The 20,706-nt window shown below is 40.6% G+C and overlaps 1 protein-coding gene across 1 annotated transcript in view; it reads left to right on the top strand.

The window, feature by feature from the left end:
• PELI2 (pellino E3 ubiquitin protein ligase family member 2) overlaps nucleotides 1–14,431 on the top strand; it is a gene marked incomplete at both ends in the record, with an annotated part of 170,037 nt that extends 155,606 nt beyond the window's left edge. The window contains 3 exons of the mRNA XM_084241029.1: nucleotides 8,746–8,943; nucleotides 10,805–10,993; nucleotides 13,865–14,431. Of these exons, the coding sequence (XP_084097155.1) occupies nucleotides 8,746–8,943; nucleotides 10,805–10,993; nucleotides 13,865–14,431 (954 nt within the window). The remainder of the gene's footprint in view (nucleotides 1–8,745; nucleotides 8,944–10,804; nucleotides 10,994–13,864) is intronic.
• Nucleotides 14,432–20,706: the final 6,275 nt, after the last annotated feature.

Consider the following 20,706-nt stretch of genomic DNA (forward strand, 5'->3'; position numbering starts at 1 on the left):
CATCTTGCATAATGAAACTTTTTACCTGCTGAACAAATCCCCCACCCCATTGCGCCTGACAGCCATTTACTGTTTCTATGTGTTCGGCTGTTGGAGGTACCTTGTATAGTTAGAATCATGTAGAATTTGTGCTTCTGAGTCTGACTTATTCCACTTAGCATTGTGTCCTCCAATTCATCCATGTTGTGTGTTTCAGGATTTTCTTCTTTTTTAAAGCTGAATAATATTCCATTGTATGTACATACCACGTTCTTTTCCTTTTTCTTTCTTTTTTTTTTTTGCAACTGCAATTTTACTTTCTTTTGTGAAAATAAACAACTGGGAGTTTAAATTACGCCCCAAAAAAACCCCATAAAAACAAAAAGAAATACACACAGAAGCATGTGAGGTGCATACCACATTTTCTTTGTCCATTCATCCGTTGATAGACATTTAGGTTCTTTACATAACTTGGTTATGGTAAATAATGCTTCAAAGAACATGGGGGTAAGTTGGGGGTGCCATATGTCATTAAGATCCTGGTTTCTATTCTTTTGAATTAATGGTAGAAATAGGATTGCTGGATCACACGGTAGTTTTTTCTTTCTTTCAATTTTGTGAGGAACCTCTGCAGTGTTAAGAACTTTTAAGTGCTTTATGAATTCTTTCCATTTCAACACAGAATATTAAAGGACTTAGGATTTTTTATTGCTTCATCAGAAGCACACTTACATAAAATTAATTTTTTAACTACGAATTCATGGTCATGAAGAATACGGTGGCCATTAGGACAGTTCGGTACCACTGCTTTGATCCCTGCTAAAGCAACTCATTGCTTTAGAAGCATCTGGGCAAATGAGCATGGTGGGAAAGGCACATGGCCTGCATAGAAGTGGGCCTCATGAGAAGGTCTCAGGCACCTGCTTCAGAGATTCCTAGACCAGGCTGTGGTATACTAATCTCACAGTACAGCTGAGAAACCTAGTTTTGAAAGGGAAAGTAACATAAACTAAGGTCAAGAAGGCTTTAGTGGCAGAACTAAGATATTGTTCTCATAAGTTATACATTCTATACCAGTTCAACTTTTTTAAATAAAGTGTGGTAGTTTAGGAATGTATAGATTTATTAAGAGAACATATATTATTTATATTATTTTTACTAAAAGAGTCTGTTTCCATTAATGCCAGATCACTCTGATTAGAATTTTAAGCAACTCTTGGAAGACTGAGAAAAATCAAGCTTGTTTTAAATTTTTCCTCCTTTCAACAAATGTCCATGTCTAAAACATATCACTGACAAAAATCTCTAGGCAAAGGCACTGTAGCATTCATATTTCTCAAGTTAGGGACCTTGGTGTTCAGGGCTATTCATTTTGGCCATTATCCTTTAAAATGATTTCTAGCTTAATTGAGCATTTAAAAACAGAACATCAGAATGAACCAAAAAAGAGTCTTGTGCTGCCTTTCCCACACTGGAATCAGGTAGCATCCTCAGAACTCTGAAATACGACTGCCTGGGGCGGGGGGGATCAAAACTAGATCTGAATTAGGAATGGATTAAATATGAGAAAGTATGAATTAATAATCAGGAAAATATCTTAGTAATTAGAATTAGGATGGGGTATTTAAATAGAGAGGCAAGAGAAAAGAGTAACTTGAGAATGTAAACTATAAAAGAAGAAAATAGTTTATGAAAGGAATCAAGAAAAGGGTGCTATGTCATGGAGAGTCCCTAAAGGGAGGTGTGATGCCCAGTAGTAGTACATTGTCATGATGGGGTCATGGAGCTGCAGGTCCCCTAGCCTGTGTTAAGGGTCCTTCCTACCCTGGTTTGCACAGGCCTCCAAACTGGGTTCCACAATGCTTTATGTTTTGGGGGTTTGGCTGTTTTTTTCATTTATTTGGTGTACAGTAATTTTAGGTGGTAATATTTCTTTAACATCTTATTTAAGAGAAAAAATACTAAAGAATATCTATTTTTTTCAGTAGCTATTTCTTTAAACATTATACTTGTGCACGCGTGTGTCTCTCTGTCTGTCTGTCTCTCACGGGTCAGGCTCACTGTCCTAGTCCTGCATTCTTCAGTCTCATTCCTTAGGCACCTACTATCAGCTGCTTGTCTAGTTACTGGGGAGAGATAGCTAAGTTCCCTTTCATAGAGCCTGCATTCTAGAAGAGGCAAACTGACCGCAAATAGGCAAATTTCCAGGCAGAAGAACAGGTCAGTGCAAAGACTTCAAGGCAGAACGGAAACAAATTAAGAAGAGGGGAAAGGGTAGAGCCTTTAGGCCAGCTAAAGCTGTATACCTTTGGGTTTAATTTTAGGAGTTTGGGAAAATTTTTGGCAGATTTTAAGTAAGGGAGAGGTATAATCTGATCTGTATTTTTGTAAGAAATCTCCAACTACTGTCTGGAGAAAAATCTAGGAGGCAAGTGTAAAAAAAGTAGTTTGGAACTAAGGTCATAAAATCCAAGTAAGAGTTGATGGTGATAAATGAACTAAGGTGGGAAGAAATGGAAGAACTGAAGATGTAGTCTGAAAGGTAGACCTGTCAAGCTTCGTACAGGGTTAAATGGGTACAGAAGACAGTAAAGAATCAAGGCTAATTCTTGTGTGTTATTTTAGCTAGAGTGAATTGGATGCCAGTCATTGACATAGGGAGTCTAGAGGTTTTCTGGAGGATCTGGGTTCTGTTTGCAATACGTTACATTTGATGTGCTTATTAGACATTCATTTAGAAGTTGGGGGTGCTAATCTGAGGTTTGGGAGAGATATCAGGGCTTTGTGCCAGCTAATAGCATTTGATGAGATTACCTAGGAAGAGAATGGAAGGGCTCTCTACCAACAAGCCTGGAAGAGCTTCATTATTTTATTTCATGTATTTTTTACATCATTTTTTCATTTTTGCACAATGTATGCATTTTCATCTTGATTATAATCCCCATAAAATTCCCCCTTATTTTGACCCTAATCCCTCCTCCCCTTCCCACCCCGCTGTAGTGTGTCTCTGGTTTATAGTTGCTTGTTGATTTTGATTTTTACTTTATTATAATTAGTCTTTTTCCTGGTCCCTTATTTAGGTTTTCTAAATTCCTGCTATGAGTGAGATCATCCGGTATTTTTCTTTTTCTTTCTGGCTTATTTTGCTGAGCATGATCCCTTCAAGCTCCATCCATGTTGCTGCAAATTGCATGAGTTTATCTTTTTTGATTGCTGAGTAATATTCCATTGTGCATATGTACCACATCTTCTCGATCCATTATTTTAATACAAGTTCATAGATGTACCAGGATATTTTAACTGATCGTAAGCTCTGGATCAGGTGGTTCAGCAGAGCCGAATAGAGAGCAGCTGAGTTGGAGTGGGTTGAGAGAAGTTAAGGAGATGGGTAAGGAAATAGAGGGTGCTAGCTAGTGACAGGTTTTTAAGAAGTATTGCCATTTAGTGCATCAGAGAAAATGAGGCAATATAGCTTGGAGGCGAAGGAAAGCGTGTTTAAAGATGAGCAACTAGTCTAGAGCACGCTTCTCAAACTGTGCTCAGCCAAGCAGTGAAATGTTTAACAGTACACAATGAGATAAGTAGGAAATGGTGAGGAGGCGTTTGGAAACTAAATAGCACTTTAGCATTGTGGAAACATCCAATCAGATAATCAGTTTCTAATTCTCCTTTTTATTATATATTTTTAAAGTATCAGTGACATGTTTGAGAAGCTCCAGAATGTGTTTGCGAGCTGGTGGCACGAACCCATATGTAAAGGGCAGGAATGGCCACTGAGCAGGTTTTCTAGGATCCAGCAGACCGGGTAAAGGAGGAGTCAGAGTCCTCAGTGGTTTTTTGCAGGTCTCTTATTAGGATTACCAGGTACACGGCAGGCAGGAGTGCTGGGGGGCCAGGAGGCTCGCAGGCCTCCCAGCCCCCAGCAAGTCTTCACTCTATCTGGGCTCTCCGGCCTTCTCTGCTTCTCTCTCGGCTTCTGTTCGTTCTCAGCTTCTACTGGCGTCCTCATGACGCTGTCCTTTAAAAGCCCAGTCTCAGCCCAGGTGGATCCCATCTACCTATGCCCACACCCTATTCCAGGTGCTGGCCATCAGGCATGCGTTCAGGACTGCAAGCGTCCATCATCTATCCTGAGGGTGGGAGGGCAGAAAAGCCTGACATTTTTCCTTACCCTACACCATATAATAAGTAAAGTTGATAATTCAGGAGAAAGGGACAGACAAGATCAGGAGCCAAATTTGTTGGAAGGCTGGAATCTCAGGGTCCCAAGCGTCAGTGGAGCAGTGAGTCCTGTGTTCGGGCTGCAATCCATCATCCTATCAAAGGAGGAAAGTCAGAAAAAAAGGTTCAGATGTGGGGACACAGGTAGGATTGGTCTAGGAATTGTGAGGGAGGCCTTCCAGGTGCTTCAGCATCACCTGAACTGCAGTGACTTCAACTAACATCCAGACAACCCCCAACTTTTCTTATAGATACAAAATTGGGAGTGCTGAATGATGCTGGGCCTAGGAGTGACAATAGTAGGAAATAAAATTTTCCCCTTATCTACTATGTGAATATCCAGTGATGAGATTCTGATGAGGTGACAATGTTGGGATTTGGATGTGATGTTGGAGTTCAGTGAGTGGCATCCTTGGGTTCCCTATGAGAAAAGTTTGGGCAGAGTTCCCTTTCAGCGGTACATAGCAAGTTTACTAAGGAGGAGACGTTTGTATATATAAAAACAGGCAAAGGCTACATTTCGAAAGAGCAGGTTTATAAGGAAAAAAGAGGCACCTGCATAGACAAGGGCAGGGGGTGGGGGGGCCAAGAGCTTCTGCAGCTGCTGCTGCTTTTCAAAAGGGAAGGTTATTAAAAGAGACGCCTACATAGATACAGGCGGACAGTCTTGCAACAAGATCTGTGTTTTGGCAAAGCAGGAATTGTTCTTAGATAGTGTTCCTTTGGGGTTCATTCCTTTGTGGACCAACAGTCTCCATTTCTATAGCAGTCCTTCCTAAGGATTTCCATAGCTGGCTTAATGACTGTCAGTCATTTCTTTTTTTTAATATTTATTTATTTATGCATACAAGAACTGGGGTACAGACCGGAGGTGCGGGAGGGTGAGAGGATTCACCAGAGACAGAGTGGGGAACAGAACAGGCAGACTGACGAAATACACTGCTGAGGGGAGCAGCGGGGAGACAGGAGAGGTCCGCTGCGCTATGCGGATTGCTCCCTGGCTGGCCGGGGATTGAATTCGTGCTACAGAGGCTGCGGATTGCTTCATAGTGCAGTGCTTAACCCCTTGCGCCACCAGGGAGGCCCCTATGTCAGTCATTTCTAACCCCATCTCTAGTATCTTGCCTTGCGAAGCCTCCACCCCAAATTTTCTGTGCTAAGCCTCCATCATCAACATTATATGAACATCAGATGAAATTCAGAACAGCTTGGCTCAGCCACATGACTGCCTTTAAAATAATGTCGAGTTGATCCAGTGATCCAAAGAAAAGACAGGCTGTAGGTTTTTCACATCGGTGAGTTTTCAGTAGGAAAGTGACTTAGTGTTTTCCTGGCAAAAGCAACATGAGGCTTGTGTCCTAAGTTACAAATTACATTATTGCTCTACAGGTTAGATTTACTTATATGGCCAGTCATGTAAGTATCTCGACTATACTATAGATAGTTGATCCTGGCAGTCTGTTCCAGTTGGAATAAAATGTCATGTTTTATAGTCATTTATGAGAATTCATCAAGACATTAATATATTGGGATGAAGTCAGTGTGACCTTTCTTGAAGAGCAAAATCTTGGTAGAGAAGCAGTTTTGTGTCACTGTACTAGGATGTAGCTTTATGGGTTATTAGGTTTCCCCAACTATCTGAAAGTGGATTCTTCCTACTTGATATGACGTGGTAGGTTATTGGGGGTATAGGAATACTATTACCATTTATTTATAGGGAAGAAAATTTTGAGCATTCTGAGACCCCTCAAAATAATATCAAATCATACAAAATAGGACCATTTAGTTTTGCAGAGTGGGAAAAACCTGCAACAAAGCTTGAAAAGTCTTCACTCTCTTGTTAGAAAGGTTGATAGAGGTTGTTAGAAATTAGACCAGAAACTGGTCATTATAGAGCTCTGGGTTTTATATGATGAGTAAGTAATTTTAGAACTTTCCACATTGCACTCCTAAGTGTCATTGGACTAGATGTTCAGCACAGCTTTGTTCCTGAGTTTGGAAAGGCCTTTATTTTCTCCTATATATTTTCTTTTGTTTCTGAAATATTTTACAGTAAGTATTTGTTACTTTCTAATAAAAAAATTTTTAAATGAAACATCAGGGCCTCCCCCGTGGCGCAACGGTTGAGCGCTGGGTTGCGAAGCTGCCTGCAGCCTCTGCAGCGCCGGTTCGATCCCCGGCTGCTCCCCGGCCACCGGAGGAGGGTCCCACATGGCGCGCAGACCTTTCCTGCCGCCTGCTGCTCCCCTCAGCAGTGTACTTCGGTCCTTCTGCCTGCTCTGCTCCTCGCTCTGGCTCTGGTGAATTCTCTCACCCTCCCGCGCGCTTCTGACTGTACCCAGTGCAAGTATAAACAAAACAAATAATAAACAAATAAATAAAACATGCCTCTATTAAAATTAAAAAAAAATTTAAATGAAACATCAGATGGAGAAAGAAAAATATAATATGATATCACTTATATGTAGAATCTAAAAAAATTAAAAAACAGACTAGATAGTGGTTACCTGGGGGTGGAGGGTCTTGGGAGATGTTGGTGAAAGGGTACAAATTTCCATCTTTAAGATGAGTAAGTTCTGGGCCTCCCTGGTGGTGCAAGGGGTTAAGATGCAACCTATGAAGCTATCCGCAGCCCTGCAACACGAGTTCGATCCCCACCCAGGGAGCTACCCACATGGCGCAGCAGACCTCTTCTGTCTCACCCACTGCTCCCCTCAGCAGTGTATTTCGTTTGACTTGCCTGTCTGTTCCCTACTCTGTCTCTGGTGAATCCTCTCACCCCCCACACCTTTGGCCTCTACCCCAGTTCTTGTGTGCATAAATAAATAAATCTTATAAAAAAAAAAAAAGATGACTAAGTTCTGGTGGACAGCAGGATGATTATAGTTAGTAATACTGTATTTTTTACTTATGGGAGAATAGAACTTTTTTTTTTAAGGCTTTGAAAAAAAATTAGAGCAATCAGAATCAGAAGAACTTTTGAGTTACTCACCCAGCTTTCAAATGAAGCTAGCAAAGGGAAGATTCTGCAGCTTGAGAAAGATGAATTGTATGATACAATTTTATAATATTGCTAATTTAGATTTTATGTTGCCTTTTTAAACAAACTATATGTTTTCTAAACCTGAAATGCATAAGCTCAGGCCCTATGCATCTATTCAAGTTGATGAGCTTCAGTGAACCTGGCGGTTAAGTTTTTCCAGGCACATTTCATTAGGACAAGAGATTAACGGTTATAAAAAACAAAGAGAAAATGAAAATGAATGTCTGTTGTCTGTTGCTCTTACAGTGATAATCTATGCACGAGAATGTATATGTGAGATTTAGAAAGAAATTTAGTAATACTGCTCCAGGGAGCAAATAGTGCCAAATGACACAAGATATGTGTATTTTTCACTTTTATCCATTTGAATAAAAAGTATATTACAGCAATAGTTTTCAGTTGGATTTTAGATCAGGATAAAAACACTTGGGAAATTGACTTTTGGGGGCCTTAAATGTACACATCTGGGGCCTCTGTGTGTTCCTCTCACAGGCAGCTTCAGAATTACAGGCACTGTTGTTAGGAGAGAATATTAACATCATATTTAATATTAAATAATGATTTGAATACATAGAGATGCTTTTAACTTATAAAATCTCTTTGATAGATATAACATTTGTCACTGTTCTCCAGTTAGAGATTCATAGAACAGTATATAAATGTTTTAATAGTCCACCTTGAGGATTTCCTTAGTTGTAAAGAAATACTTAACTCTTCCCAGTTTACAAGACAGAACAGTACATGTCTTATTTGAATTTATTGACTATGAAAAGTTTTCATAGAACTCCAAGCTCTTGCTAATGAAATATATTTATTCTGACAGCCTTTAAACTTACCGAAGGAAGTAAGCCAGTGTAACATTAATGGCAGTATTTTAGACCTTCCCAAGTTTTTCAAAATTCCGAAATGGAAATGTGAAGACCAGTTTCTTCAGTCTTCCATTTGACCACACCTCAAACTTTAGATGTCTTAGGACTGTACAGGACTCTGACTTACAGTGGCATTTGGGGTGCATCTGGGTGAGAACTGTCCCTGCTCTGTGCCGAGTCACTGGTGGATTTACTTGATGAGGAAAGCTGTCCCCTGCAACAGGGCGAGAATGGGAGTCAAGAGTTCCTTTGTTTGTTGACTTCCTTTTTAATATCTTGCTTTCTTTTCCATCTGGAAGTACCAAAAAAAAAAAAAAAAACCAACAACAACAATTTGCTTTGAAAGTAAAGCTTCTTAGAGCTCAGTAAAATTTCTTAGCGTGGCAAGCTCTATATCTTCTTCCAGAATAGTAAATTCAGCTTTCCTCTTCACATTTAAATTTTGATTGGTTACTATAATACCACATTTTCTTAAATAATAAAGGAACAGGACTGAAACTTTTTTTTTTTTATTAAAGTTTGATCCTCAGGGATAATGAATGTTAAAGGGATCCTGAACATTCATTTGACGTGAATAAAATATGATGACACAGTATTTTTCTAGTAAATCACATGTATATTTGATTTACTTAGGTGGGCAGGTCAACAGAAAGCCCTATCGACTTCGTTGTTACAGACACAATTTCTGGCAGTCAGAATAATGATGAAGCCCAAATCACACAGAGCACTATCTCCAGGTTTGCCTGCAGGATCGTCTGTGACAGGAACGAGCCTTACACAGCAAGGATATTTGCAGCTGGATTTGACTCTTCCAAAAACATATTTCTTGGAGTAAGTACTATTAAACAGTACCTTTTTTCAAGAAAAATACTATTCTTGAAGGTAATATTTCATCTCAGCCAACAAGTTTGCTTTCCACGATGCTTCCAGTTAGATTTTGAGTTTTCAGATGATCCATTGGAAGAGCTATGACTAAAAATCTGAAAGCAATGAAGTCATTTGTTACATGTGCTATATTAAATATAATTTATACAGTAATTGCTTTTTAAAGTATATATAAACATTGTACATAATGTATTTATGTTGGATTGGAGAGGGTTAGTTCAGAGGAAAAAATAAATGGGTTCAAAGGAAATTTTAGTTATTCATTCATAAAAATGTATTGAGCATTTGCTGTGTTCCATATTGGATGTTATAGCTGTGATAGTGCAGAGTACACAGCAAATAAAGTGTCTGTTTTCATAGTTTCTCCATGTAAATGAAACCCAAAAGTCTTAGCGACTATTCACCTTTAAAATAGTTCCTTCTTGAATCAGGATATTTTTACAGGAAGAAAAAAACCATTCAGGGCCTCCCTGATGGCACAAGGGGTTAAGCACAGCACTTTGAAGCTATCTGCAGCCTCTGCAGCACGAGTTCAATCCCCAGCCATGGAGCTACCCATGGTGCAGCAGACCTCTCCTGTCTCTCCTGCTGCTCCCCTCAGCAGTGTATTTCAGTCAATCAGCCTGTTCTGTTCTCTATTCTGTCTTTGGTGAATCCTCGCACCCAACACACCCCTGGCCTACACCCCAGTTCTTGTATGCATAAAATAAATAAATCTTTAAAAAAAAATGGCCTAAATAGTGCTAACAATATATTATCCCATGTATCAAGAAGCACCAAGGAAGGCCAGCTCCAAGGCCAGTTAATCCCATGGTTGTCTGACACCCAGAGAGCCAGGTCCTTTCTGTCCTGCCTTCTGTTCCCTGGGCCCTTCAGCTCCCTCAGGGGCAGCCTTCTCCACCCAGAGAAGGGGGCCCTGCACTTCCCACGCTCTGACACTTCCTGCCATAGAGGAGGCAGCAGAGGGACTGTTTGCTCCTCCTCTCTCTTCAGAGCCAAGGCATCTCTCCCATAAGCATCCCAAAAGATCACTCAGGCCTCCCTGGCCAGCTCTTAGTCACATGCCCACTCCCAGCCAGTGTCGCCAGGGCACGGGTCGTCATGGTCAGGTCATCCCAGTCAGGGTTTACCCGAGTGAGGGGAACAACGTGGGCACCATCCCCAAGAAAGAAGAGGGTACGCTATGGCAAGGCACCCCAGGGTGTCTGTCCTGCCCTGGTATCCTGCTGCATGGGCACACCTCGCCCCACAAGCACAGGTTTGTGTGACAGCGTAGTGCTCACCGCTCATTAGCTGAACATTTTTTGACATTTAGTGTGTTTAATAAAAATTGTTTTTCCCCATGACTATCCTTTGTTCTGTATCCTTTGCAGGTAAGTACATGTAAATGTAAGTGTTCTTAGATAATAGGGGTGAAGAACATGTCGCAGATTTCTGGAATCACATGGGGGCTTAAAAAACAAATCTCTGAGGAAGAGCCCCTACGTCAGGCTCACGCTCGCACGCACGCTCGCTCGCTTGCTCGCTCGCTCTCTTCTCTCTCTCTCTCTTTTTTTTTTTTTTTGGTAGCTCCCAAGATGAATATAATGTGCTTCCAGGGATACACCATTCATCCACTTTAGCACTTTTTCCCTATTGCCAGCATAATTGCATATTTTATCCTTCTGATTATTAACTTTAAATAGGAAATGAAAACTCATCACTTCCTGCCCCTCTGCCCTGCCCGGTATTGTCGAGAGATTCCTGTATCTCTTCGTGTTGAATGTCATCTCAGCAGGCATCTTCTATTTTGTGGTCTCCTCTCCAGGAAAAGGCAGCAAAGTGGAAAAATCCCGATGGCCACATGGATGGGCTCACCACCAACGGCGTCCTGGTGATGCATCCAAGAGGAGGCTTCACCGAGGAGTCCCAGCCCGGGGTCTGGCGCGAGATCTCTGTCTGCGGAGACGTGTACACCTTGCGAGAAACCAGGTCGGCCCAGCAGAGGGGAAAGCTGGTGAGTGAACTTGACTTCACTCTGGAAAATGCACCAAACAACTAAAATCTAACTGGAGGACTGTCGTTTTCCTCCCCTGCAGTTCCTGACTTTGTACAGGTGTGAGTGCTGTGCACCACTGATGCAGAGATTGAGAACTCTGCAAGTCTTCTCAGAGTAAGAGGGAAATGGCTTGATTTCCTTTAATGATCAAGCTTTTCCCATAGTGGAAGAAACTTAGCTTTTATTCCTTACTACCTTAAAAGCATGATCTTCTACTATACACATCACCACAAAATTGCACTTAAATTCACTTGAAGAAGGATAAATTTGTTTTGCATGTAAAACTACTAATTTGGGAAAATTCTGAACAGTCTAAGAGTAACTAGTGAAAATTATGTATTAGAATTACAGAATTATTTACTAGACTCTTTGGAACTACAAGATAATTAAATTAGCTCTCCCTGCCCCTTCAGCTCAGAGTAAGAAATCAATACAAATTCCCTATATAATTCACAAAAACCATAGTTATTGCTATTTGCTTGAAATAATTCATATAGTACATTGACTTGGCATGTTAATATTTTCCAGTAAATATTGCTTTTTATCCCAAATGCTCTAAGGCAGTTGCTTTTTAACCCTTTACTCCTATGGAGAATAATTATATCTTCAGTGGAGAGCTTTGGGGTTCTGATCTTGCCACAGCTGTGTAGGCACAGTGCCAAATTCTTAGTAAACTTTCTACTCTGGTATTTTGAATTGATTGTGAAGTAGAAGTTAGAACAAGAGATCAATTTTTTTTTTCCAAAACCCATAAAGAAACATACAGGGAGGGCCTCCCCGGTGGCGCAGCGGTTGAGCGCTGGGTTGCGAGGCTGCCAGCGGCCTCTGCGGCGCCGGTTCGATCCCCGGCTGCTCCCCGGCCACCGGAGGAGGGTCCCACATGGCGTGCAGACCTCTCCTGCCGCCCGCTGCTCTCCTCAGCAGTGTACTTCGGTCCTTCTGCCTGCTCTGCTCCCCGCTCTGGCTCTGGTGAATTCTCTCGCCCTCCCGCACTTCTGACTGTACCCAGTGTATGTATAAACAAGCAAACAAACAAACAAATAAATAAATAAAAACATGCCTCTATTTAAAAAAAAAAAAAAGAAAGAAACATACAGGGACTAGTGCTATGATCTAGCATTTTTCAGAAAGATGATAACCATATATTTCTAAAAGGGAGAAAGGAGATTGGAATTTGGTTTACTCACCCAGTTTGTTACTTTCTGTTGGATTTTTGTTTTGAGGACTTGTTATTTTTATTCCTGTTTCACGTCACATTACCACTGAGAATACCATTCTGCGTGGCCCTCAGATCCCACACCCAAAACTGAACTTCCAATTTTCCCCTCCCTCTTCCCTCGGTCTGCTACTTCTCCTATATTCTCTGTCCATGGAAAGCTCCATTCTATGTAGACAGTAAGATTGCCTGATATGTGAAGGTCTTTCCTCCTCACATCCAGAACTCTGGAGACTAATGAATTCAATACCTGTCTCTCGTCTGTTGCCACTGATTGCCTCTTTTTTTGGGGTACATATGCCCTCTTTGCCTTGAGAGAGAACTAACCCCAACTGTCTCCTCCACCCGTGGTCTTATGACCTCCAGTCTGCTCTCTGCACTCTGGAAAGGCAAATCTGTTCTCCCATAGCTGCCTAAAACTCCTCTTGACTTGCTCAGCTACATGAGGCCAGGCGACCCTCTAGCCCGGGTCTCTCATCCTGCACCCCACACCCCGCCCCCATCCAGCCCCATTCAGGCACCTGTTGAACTTTCTTCTGCCCTATTCACTGACTGCTGACATCTTTTTCAAATCTCTGTCCAAGGAGAACCCTTATCAAAACTCCCTCTGACCTATCATAATAGCAGACATTAACGCAATGCTTATTAGTTCACGCCAGATACTGTCCTCAGCACTGCACTTGTATTAACTTACTTAACCCTCGCAGTGCCCTTATCTACATTTTACAGGAGAAGAAATTGAGGCACTTGGGGCTTACATAACTGTCCAAGGTCACAGTACTAGTAAGTGACAGAGCCAGGACTCCAGCCCAGCGGTGGGCTCCAGGCTCCGTGCTCGGGGCTGCTGTGGGGCAGTGGCTCCCCAGCACGCTCAGCACTCCCATCACCTTCACTGACTCCAGCTGTGCCAGGTCTGCCGACCACTACTGCACTAAACAAGCTCCAGGACGGGGGAGGCCTTATTGGTGTCTGTGCCCCTGGGACTTTGAGCACTGTGGCTTGGGGAGGCGGTGGTCGTGCTTCTGCTGACCACGTCTGACTGTGCTGCTGGTACTCAGTCTTGTGAGCACCTGGCGTGCATAGCACAGACATCCTCTTAGAAATGAGGCTTTTGCTCCAAGTCTTCAGCATGCAGGATAAAGGAGAGATTGTAGGAAGCTGCGAGTCAGCAGTAATCTCTTGGACCTGCCGGAATTACCGCAGGAGCCCACAAGGGGCTTCTGGATTGACTCTAGTTAAAATGAGTGAGTCTTCAGTGGATGAACTGGAGACTCTCTGTGCCTTAGGAGACCTAGGCGTAATTGTGTTACTGGCTTAAGAAGAAAAAGTTAAAATCTCAGGAGATGTGTGTTTATTAAAATAACTGTTACATTTCATGAACACCTAAGGTACGTGTGTCGTGCTGCGGGCTTGCAGACTCGGCTTGTGTGTGTTGTGCGTGCGTTTAAATGACGGAACTGGGGCTCAAGGAGGATAAGTCACTTGCCTAGTCCTGTTCTTAGTGGGACAAACTGCCTCCCTCTGTCAACTTCAAAGATGATTTTTGTTTATTTTGAGAAGAATGCTAGCTTGCCAAATTTTGCTTTTTAAAGGCATGTCTGTCGAACTTGTAGGTGGAAAATGAAACCAATGTCCTGCAGGACGGCTCCCTCATTGACCTGTGCGGGGCCACTCTGCTCTGGAGAACCGCCGACGGCCTTTTCCACACTCCCACGCAGAAGCACATTGAGGCCCTCCGGCAGGAGATCAACGCTGCCCGGCCCCAGTGCCCCGTGGGGCTCAACACCTTGGCCTTCCCCAGCATCAGCAGGAAGGAGGTGGTGGAGGAGAAGCAGCCCTGGGCATATCTCAGCTGTGGCCATGTGCATGGCTACCACAACTGGGGCCACCGGAGCGACACAGAAGCCAACGAGAGGGAGTGCCCCATGTGCAGAACCGTGGGCCCCTATGTGCCTCTCTGGCTCGGCTGTGAGGCTGGTTTTTATGTAGACGCGGGACCACCAACTCATGCTTTCACCCCTTGTGGACACGTGTGCTCAGAGAAGTCTGCAAAATATTGGTCTCAGATCCCATTGCCTCACGGAACTCATGCATTTCACGCCGCCTGCCCTTTCTGTGCCACGCAGCTGGTTGGGGAACAGAACTGCATCAAATTAATTTTCCAGGGTCCAGTTGACTGATGCCCTTGACAGCCATCTACAACTTTATTAACAAGTTACTGTGAAGATTTTGCCACTAACTCTAGATTTTACCTTTTTATAATACTGTTTATTAAGTGGAGGGGGCCTGAGGCTGGGAGCAAAGCAAGGACTCAGCGATCATACATGCCAGGGGTTGAGCGCAGTGTGGTGCATGCCCAGAACTGCAGCACTGCCACTGGAGTCTACTCAATTGAACATGCTAGCTTGGTAATGATTGGATTTAAAGCCCCACGCTGTCCTTTTAGCCGTGGGTTTTAAATAATTCTTTTCCTTTATAGACATGGACAAGACTTTAAATCCTATTTTAAAAAATGTCAAAGACATTTTTCCAAAAGTGGCTGACTCTCCTGAGTACCTGTCCATGTTTTGTGGGGTAGGTGCTCACTGAAAGACGTGCAGTGTCTGCAAATCCTTGATACAGGCTAGAAGGGAACCAGATACCAAAGGGGGTGACTCTCTAGAATGTTCTTTGTGAACAGGAGACCTTAGGCACCGGTGGTTACTTATTTTGCAAGGGGGGAGAGTATATTCATATGTCATGTTTTTTATTAAACTCAGTAGGGCTGGGTTACTTTATAGACACATTCATCAAATACCTTGGCATTTCAAACAAAGACTTCCCCATAACTTTTTAGTCTGCCTTTTGTTGTTTCTAGGACAGTTCATCCCTGATGTTTATCCTGCATAGCTAGATCTGTTTGCTTGATTAAAATGCAGCAACTCTTAAGATCCATTAACTGAAGATCACAACTGCAGCAGCAGACACAGCTAGGCACCATACTATCAAGTTTATTTGCTTCCAGGGTTGTTTCAGATTTAGGAGTGATTTAAAGTAAGAGTCTGTTTATCAGAACCGCTTACTGGGATTTCATAAGTTTTTTTTTTTTTTTTTTTTTTTTTGTCTTTAAGAAAGCCAAAATCCTGTGAGCCTAAAAGCAACCTAGCACCACCATGCAGGCATTTCTGCTGTCTCCCTTCCCGCCATCTGTCACCTCCCCTTGCAGCTTACGGAGCCCTGTAAGTTTTGAAAATGTTTGCAAATCAAACTAAATTTAAATGTGATCATTAGATATACACACCACCAAGCGGTACATCTGCAGTGATAATTTGAAATTCCTGATTTCGAGAGAGCAAATGAGTGTTTACTGAGGAATAATTAAATCAGAATTTCATATGAGTTCTGCCATCCCTCTCTGTTAGTTTCATTTCACTTAGAATAATAATTCTTGGATGCTCATTCTCTGTACTGGGTACCAGCGGTGTCACTGCTCCCAGAATAGAAGAGTCTTTGAGGACATGAGACTGGCTGAGCTGGCCGAGCTGAAACAGATCTGTACCACATGGAAATAATATCGAAACACCCTCTTATATTGACCATGGCAGACTAGGGCTAGATTTTTTTTAACCTTTGTAAAGATATATGATTTATATGCTTCCAATATACTATATGCATACTTGAATTGGTTTTTCCAAGTCTTGCCTGTTTTCAATTGTTTTGATCTATTTTGAATAGCCTTTTCCCTAACATAAGATATATTGCCCCTGGTTGCTGCTGCTTAATCTGACTTCACATTTAAAAAGTTTAACCTGTCCATTTTAAAAACAGCTTTACTTTTCAATGGCTAAATTAAAATGGGGCGTTTTGTTTTGGTAACTGCTTAGTGATGTGAAAACCCAACAGCAGTCCTCGTATTGATAGCTTCTCTATTCTCTCTTAACTTACTCTACCTGCAGACAGAAAATGAAAGAAAAAATGGAATTGCCCAAAATAATATAGCAAGTGTCTTTATTTTAGCCAGTCTCTCCAGTGATTAACTTTTACTAACAGTGTGCACCCTCTTCAGCCTGTGATTCTTTGGGCTCCACAAAATGACAAAGGAAAGCATGTGGCCCCTCTTCTAGCTGTAATGAGATTTCAAAAGTCTTGGTATTCTGAAAGCCTCTTGTCAAGAAAGTGGTCTTGCATTCAGAATGGCTGGACCTTACCTTTAAAAAGATTTTTGTTCCCAGAAAGTCATGCTCTGATCTACTTTTCCATCTCAAGGACAGTTGACCCTGAACAGCATGGATTTGAACTGCGCAGGTTCTCTTACACATGGATTTTCTTTTTTCAGTAAATATACTGAGAAATTTTATTGAGGCTTGTGACTGAAAAAACTCATACATGAGCCACATAAAAATATCAAGAAAAGAAAACTTAGGGATGTGACACATGCATAAAAATATATGTAGTTAATAGTCTGTTTTATCATTTACTACCTAAGATATACGCAACTCTATCATAAAAAGTTAGAATTTAGAAAACTTAACACAAACTGGATGTGGCATTGTTCACCATCCAGAGAAATGAGAACAAATGTAAAGATGCAGCATTAAATCATCACTGTGTAACTTACTACGAAGCATACTGTGCTGTAATTTCATGGCCACCTCCTGTTGCTGTCTCACATCTCGAGTAGCTCTTTCAAATGCCATGTGATGTGTATCATCTCCACATGAACAGCTCACCTCTGAAAAAAGGTACATGTGGATTTTCGACTGTGTGAGTCAGTACCCTTCATTCCCAAGTTGTTCAAGGGTCAGCTGTGGATAAGTCCAGTAGTTCTGCATGCAATAATATATGTCCCCAAGTAAAGTTCTCTTCTACCCTGAAAAGTTTCTGACTTAGAAAAACTCAGAGAGCGAAGTACAAGTTGAAAGTTCCAGCTCTTACAAGGGGTGACAGTGAACGGCCTCTCAGTTCCTTTGACTTCCTAGTAAGGGCCTCCGCCTTCCCTCCCCCTCTGCCACCACAGAGAATGGCAGGTCTACAAGGAAGGAAACCTTGTTTATCTTGGCCACCTTCAGAACATCCCCTTATAAATTTGGTTAATGAGATTCCACCCCCCACCCCTACTTGAAAGCAGTTTAGTTTGTGAGAATAACAAATTCTAACTCACCAAAGTCAGATAATACAGTTCAGAAAAGGTGAAGATCCTTCTCAAAAGTTACTTCTGTGTTCATGTCCAGCTTGCTGTCACATGAAAGGGTGAGTCCCACCCCCTAGGTGTATACATAGGAAATTGCCAACTAATGATCTGACCTCAGCTTGATCAAAATGCCTTTTGTGAATAGGTTTCCAAAAGTATAGCCCCAGTGATGTATTCCCATAGATATTTTTTTTTCAGTTGTTTGTCATTTTACTACAAAAAAGAAAAAGATTCAGAGTAGGTGAGATGCAACTCTGAATATTTTTTTAATCCGAGGTTGGTTTTTTTTTTTTGTTTTTTAAACTACTAATAACCGGTGCTGCCAGGTCATGCATGCTGCAACTTTCACATTTCCCTTATTTGGTTTCACTTTTTGCAAATAAAAAGGGCTACAATTCACACTGCAGAGTAAATATTAAGCTTTCTGGGTTTGGTTCCCCCTCCCCAACTGTGGCCCAAAAGAATTAAAATCTTTTAATATAAATAGAGAGCATATTTATCATTCCTCGATAGTTAATTATAGAGTTTGGTACCTTTGTGCCTCAGGGAAGCCACGTGATATAACTGGTTATAGAATTTCAGGGTTAGGGTTTAAAGAAAGGAGAAAGCCATTGGAAAAATGATGGGCTCCATTAAGGAGACTAATGAATCTGGATGCAGAAATATGCCAGGAACTGGCATACACATGATTGTAGAATTCATTTCCAGTATCAATAGGGAAATTATTTTAAGTTATTACATATACTGTATTAGGAAAGTTGAGGAGAAATCTTCATCAACTTCGTTTTTTGCTTACATAGAAAAATTCAAACCCCTGTTATTTGGGATCTCAGTATTGTTATTTGGGCACTTTTGAGAGTTTAAGTAACATGTTTTCTCCTCAATTTAAGTACAACATAGGTTACAGAATTGTTACCTGCAGTACTTTGATCTAATCAACTTTTCTTTTTAAAAGCCATTCTGTTCTTTGGGCTTGCATTAAAGGATGTGTGATCACACCATTGTCAGTGCTGGCTAAAAACTAGTTATTCTCATATCATCCTGCCTCTTCACAGTGGAATTTCTCATTAGACAAAACCACAGATCTCATTTTAAGCCGACTCCAACTCTATTCCTTTGACTGTCAATCTTAAATCCCCACGGTTTAGCATTTATGGCTGAAGGTAGGAAGTTCCTCCTTCCACGCTAGAAATAGAGCACGACTCTGTAATCGATTCTGTATGTTTCAGTCAAAGGCCAATGAGACAACTTCAGGATCTTTTTAATAACAAGAATGCAAGCATTATTGAAGCAGTAAAACGAAAGTTTCAGTATTTCTTTTCAGTTAAACTTATGTTCTTTCAAATAAGTTTTCAGCTTCATGAAGACTTCCTAGAAGAAGGTAAGGAAAAGTAAATATTTTTCCAGTTCTACTTAACTATTTCTAAGCAGAATTAATTTGATGAAAGGGAAGTTTCCTTGTTTTTTTTTTTTTTTTAAGCTGAGATGAACAATTGCTTCTCTGTATTAAATAGGCTAGAAGTTAAGGGGGTGGTCATATTTACCATGTATAGTGTTATGAGCAGTTAAATTTTATGGATATATTTGTAAAAACTCTTCTTTTATATTTCATGTCAAATTGAAAAGTTTATTTCTTCACTATTGTACCTGTGGAAATACAAGCCATTTTACAGGAAAAATCTTCAAAAACTATTAAATGGATCTCAGTATGTTTGTGAGTAGTTGTGTTCAGACTCTTCAATTGGCAATGGGTGCATCTGGACATTCAATAGGAAGTTGACACAAAAGTCAATTTCATTTTTGCATTTCACAAACGTCCAAGTTGGTCCCAAACAGTTTTGAGTTCATTATTGTTTTTTTTCTGCACAGTACATATTTAAATATAGATTCTGAAAATCCCCTTAATTTTTTATTAACAAAATTTGATTGGTGCTTATATTATATCTTATTACATCACTGTCAAATAAATCTAATATCCAGGAGAATTTTACCTTGTAGAATTAATAGGTTGTCTTCGTGATCATACTTAGATTACCACTTTTGTGACCATCTTCATTCAATTTTAACATAAGGATTGTGTATAAGCCTTCAAGCATTAAACTAAAATGTCTTTCATAAGGAAGTATAAGTATTCATGACAGCTTTTTTTTCATCACATTCATATTCAAGGAAATCTCAGTATAATTGAGAGTGAGAGAGTTCGTTGCCAAAAAAAAAAAGAAAGAAAATGCACATTTATATAGCTTTTATTTCAGGAGTTAAGTGTTCCATACTTTATTGAATCTAAGTTGCCATGAATCTCAAAAAATGAAGCCAGTTACAATTGTAAGATATGTCCCATTTGACAAGGATGCCAAAACTCTTCATGGGGGAAGAATAATATTTTCAGTAGGTAGAGTTGGAGCAACTAGATATGCATATGCCAAAGAATGAAGTTGGACATTACCTCACAAAATATGCAAAAAAAAAAAAAAAAAAGCTTAAAATAGACCGAAGGGCTAGAACTACAGAACTCTTAGAAGAACTATACAATCTTAGAACATTCACAGAGTGAACCTTCATGACCTTGGATTAGTTGATTTCTTAAATATACACCAAAAACTGTGTGTGCTCTATCTCATAAATTACACTATCAGAGTTAAAATGTTTTGTGCAAAAGAGACATTATCATGAAAGTAAAAACTAACCCACATAATGGGAGGAAAATATTTGGAGATCCTATCTGATAAGGTAAGTTACAACACATAACATCAATTATAAAACCCAGTTAAAAATGGTCAAAAGACTTGACTGATAGACACAAAAAGATGGTGAGCATCATTAGTCATCAAGAAAATATGGATGGTCTCACTCATAGCAGGAATCTAGAAAAATAAGGGACCAGGAAAAAGAATAACTATAAGAAAGAAAATATCAAAGTCATCAAACAACTATGAACAAGAGACATTCTATGGGGGGTGAGGGGTGGGGAGGGGAGGGATTGGGGTCAAAATAAGGGGACTGCAATTTTATGGGGAATATAAAAATAAAATTTATTTTAAAATAAAAAAATTAAAATTAAAACTATGAAATACCGCTTGATAAGCACTAAGTTGGCTAAAGTCAAAGAGATACTGTAACCAGTATTGGCAATGTGTGGAAAAGTTAGAACCTTCATACACTGTTGGTAGAGTAGTAAGATGGTGTAGCCTCTTTGGAGCAGTTTGGCAGTTCCACAAATAGTTAATATATAGTTACCACATAACCCAACATTTCCACTCTTAAGTGTGTATCTAAGAGAATTGA

Source organism: Talpa europaea, assembly GCF_964194135.1.
Source record: "Talpa europaea genome assembly, chromosome: 8".
Taxonomy (NCBI): domain Eukaryota; kingdom Metazoa; phylum Chordata; class Mammalia; order Eulipotyphla; family Talpidae; genus Talpa; species Talpa europaea.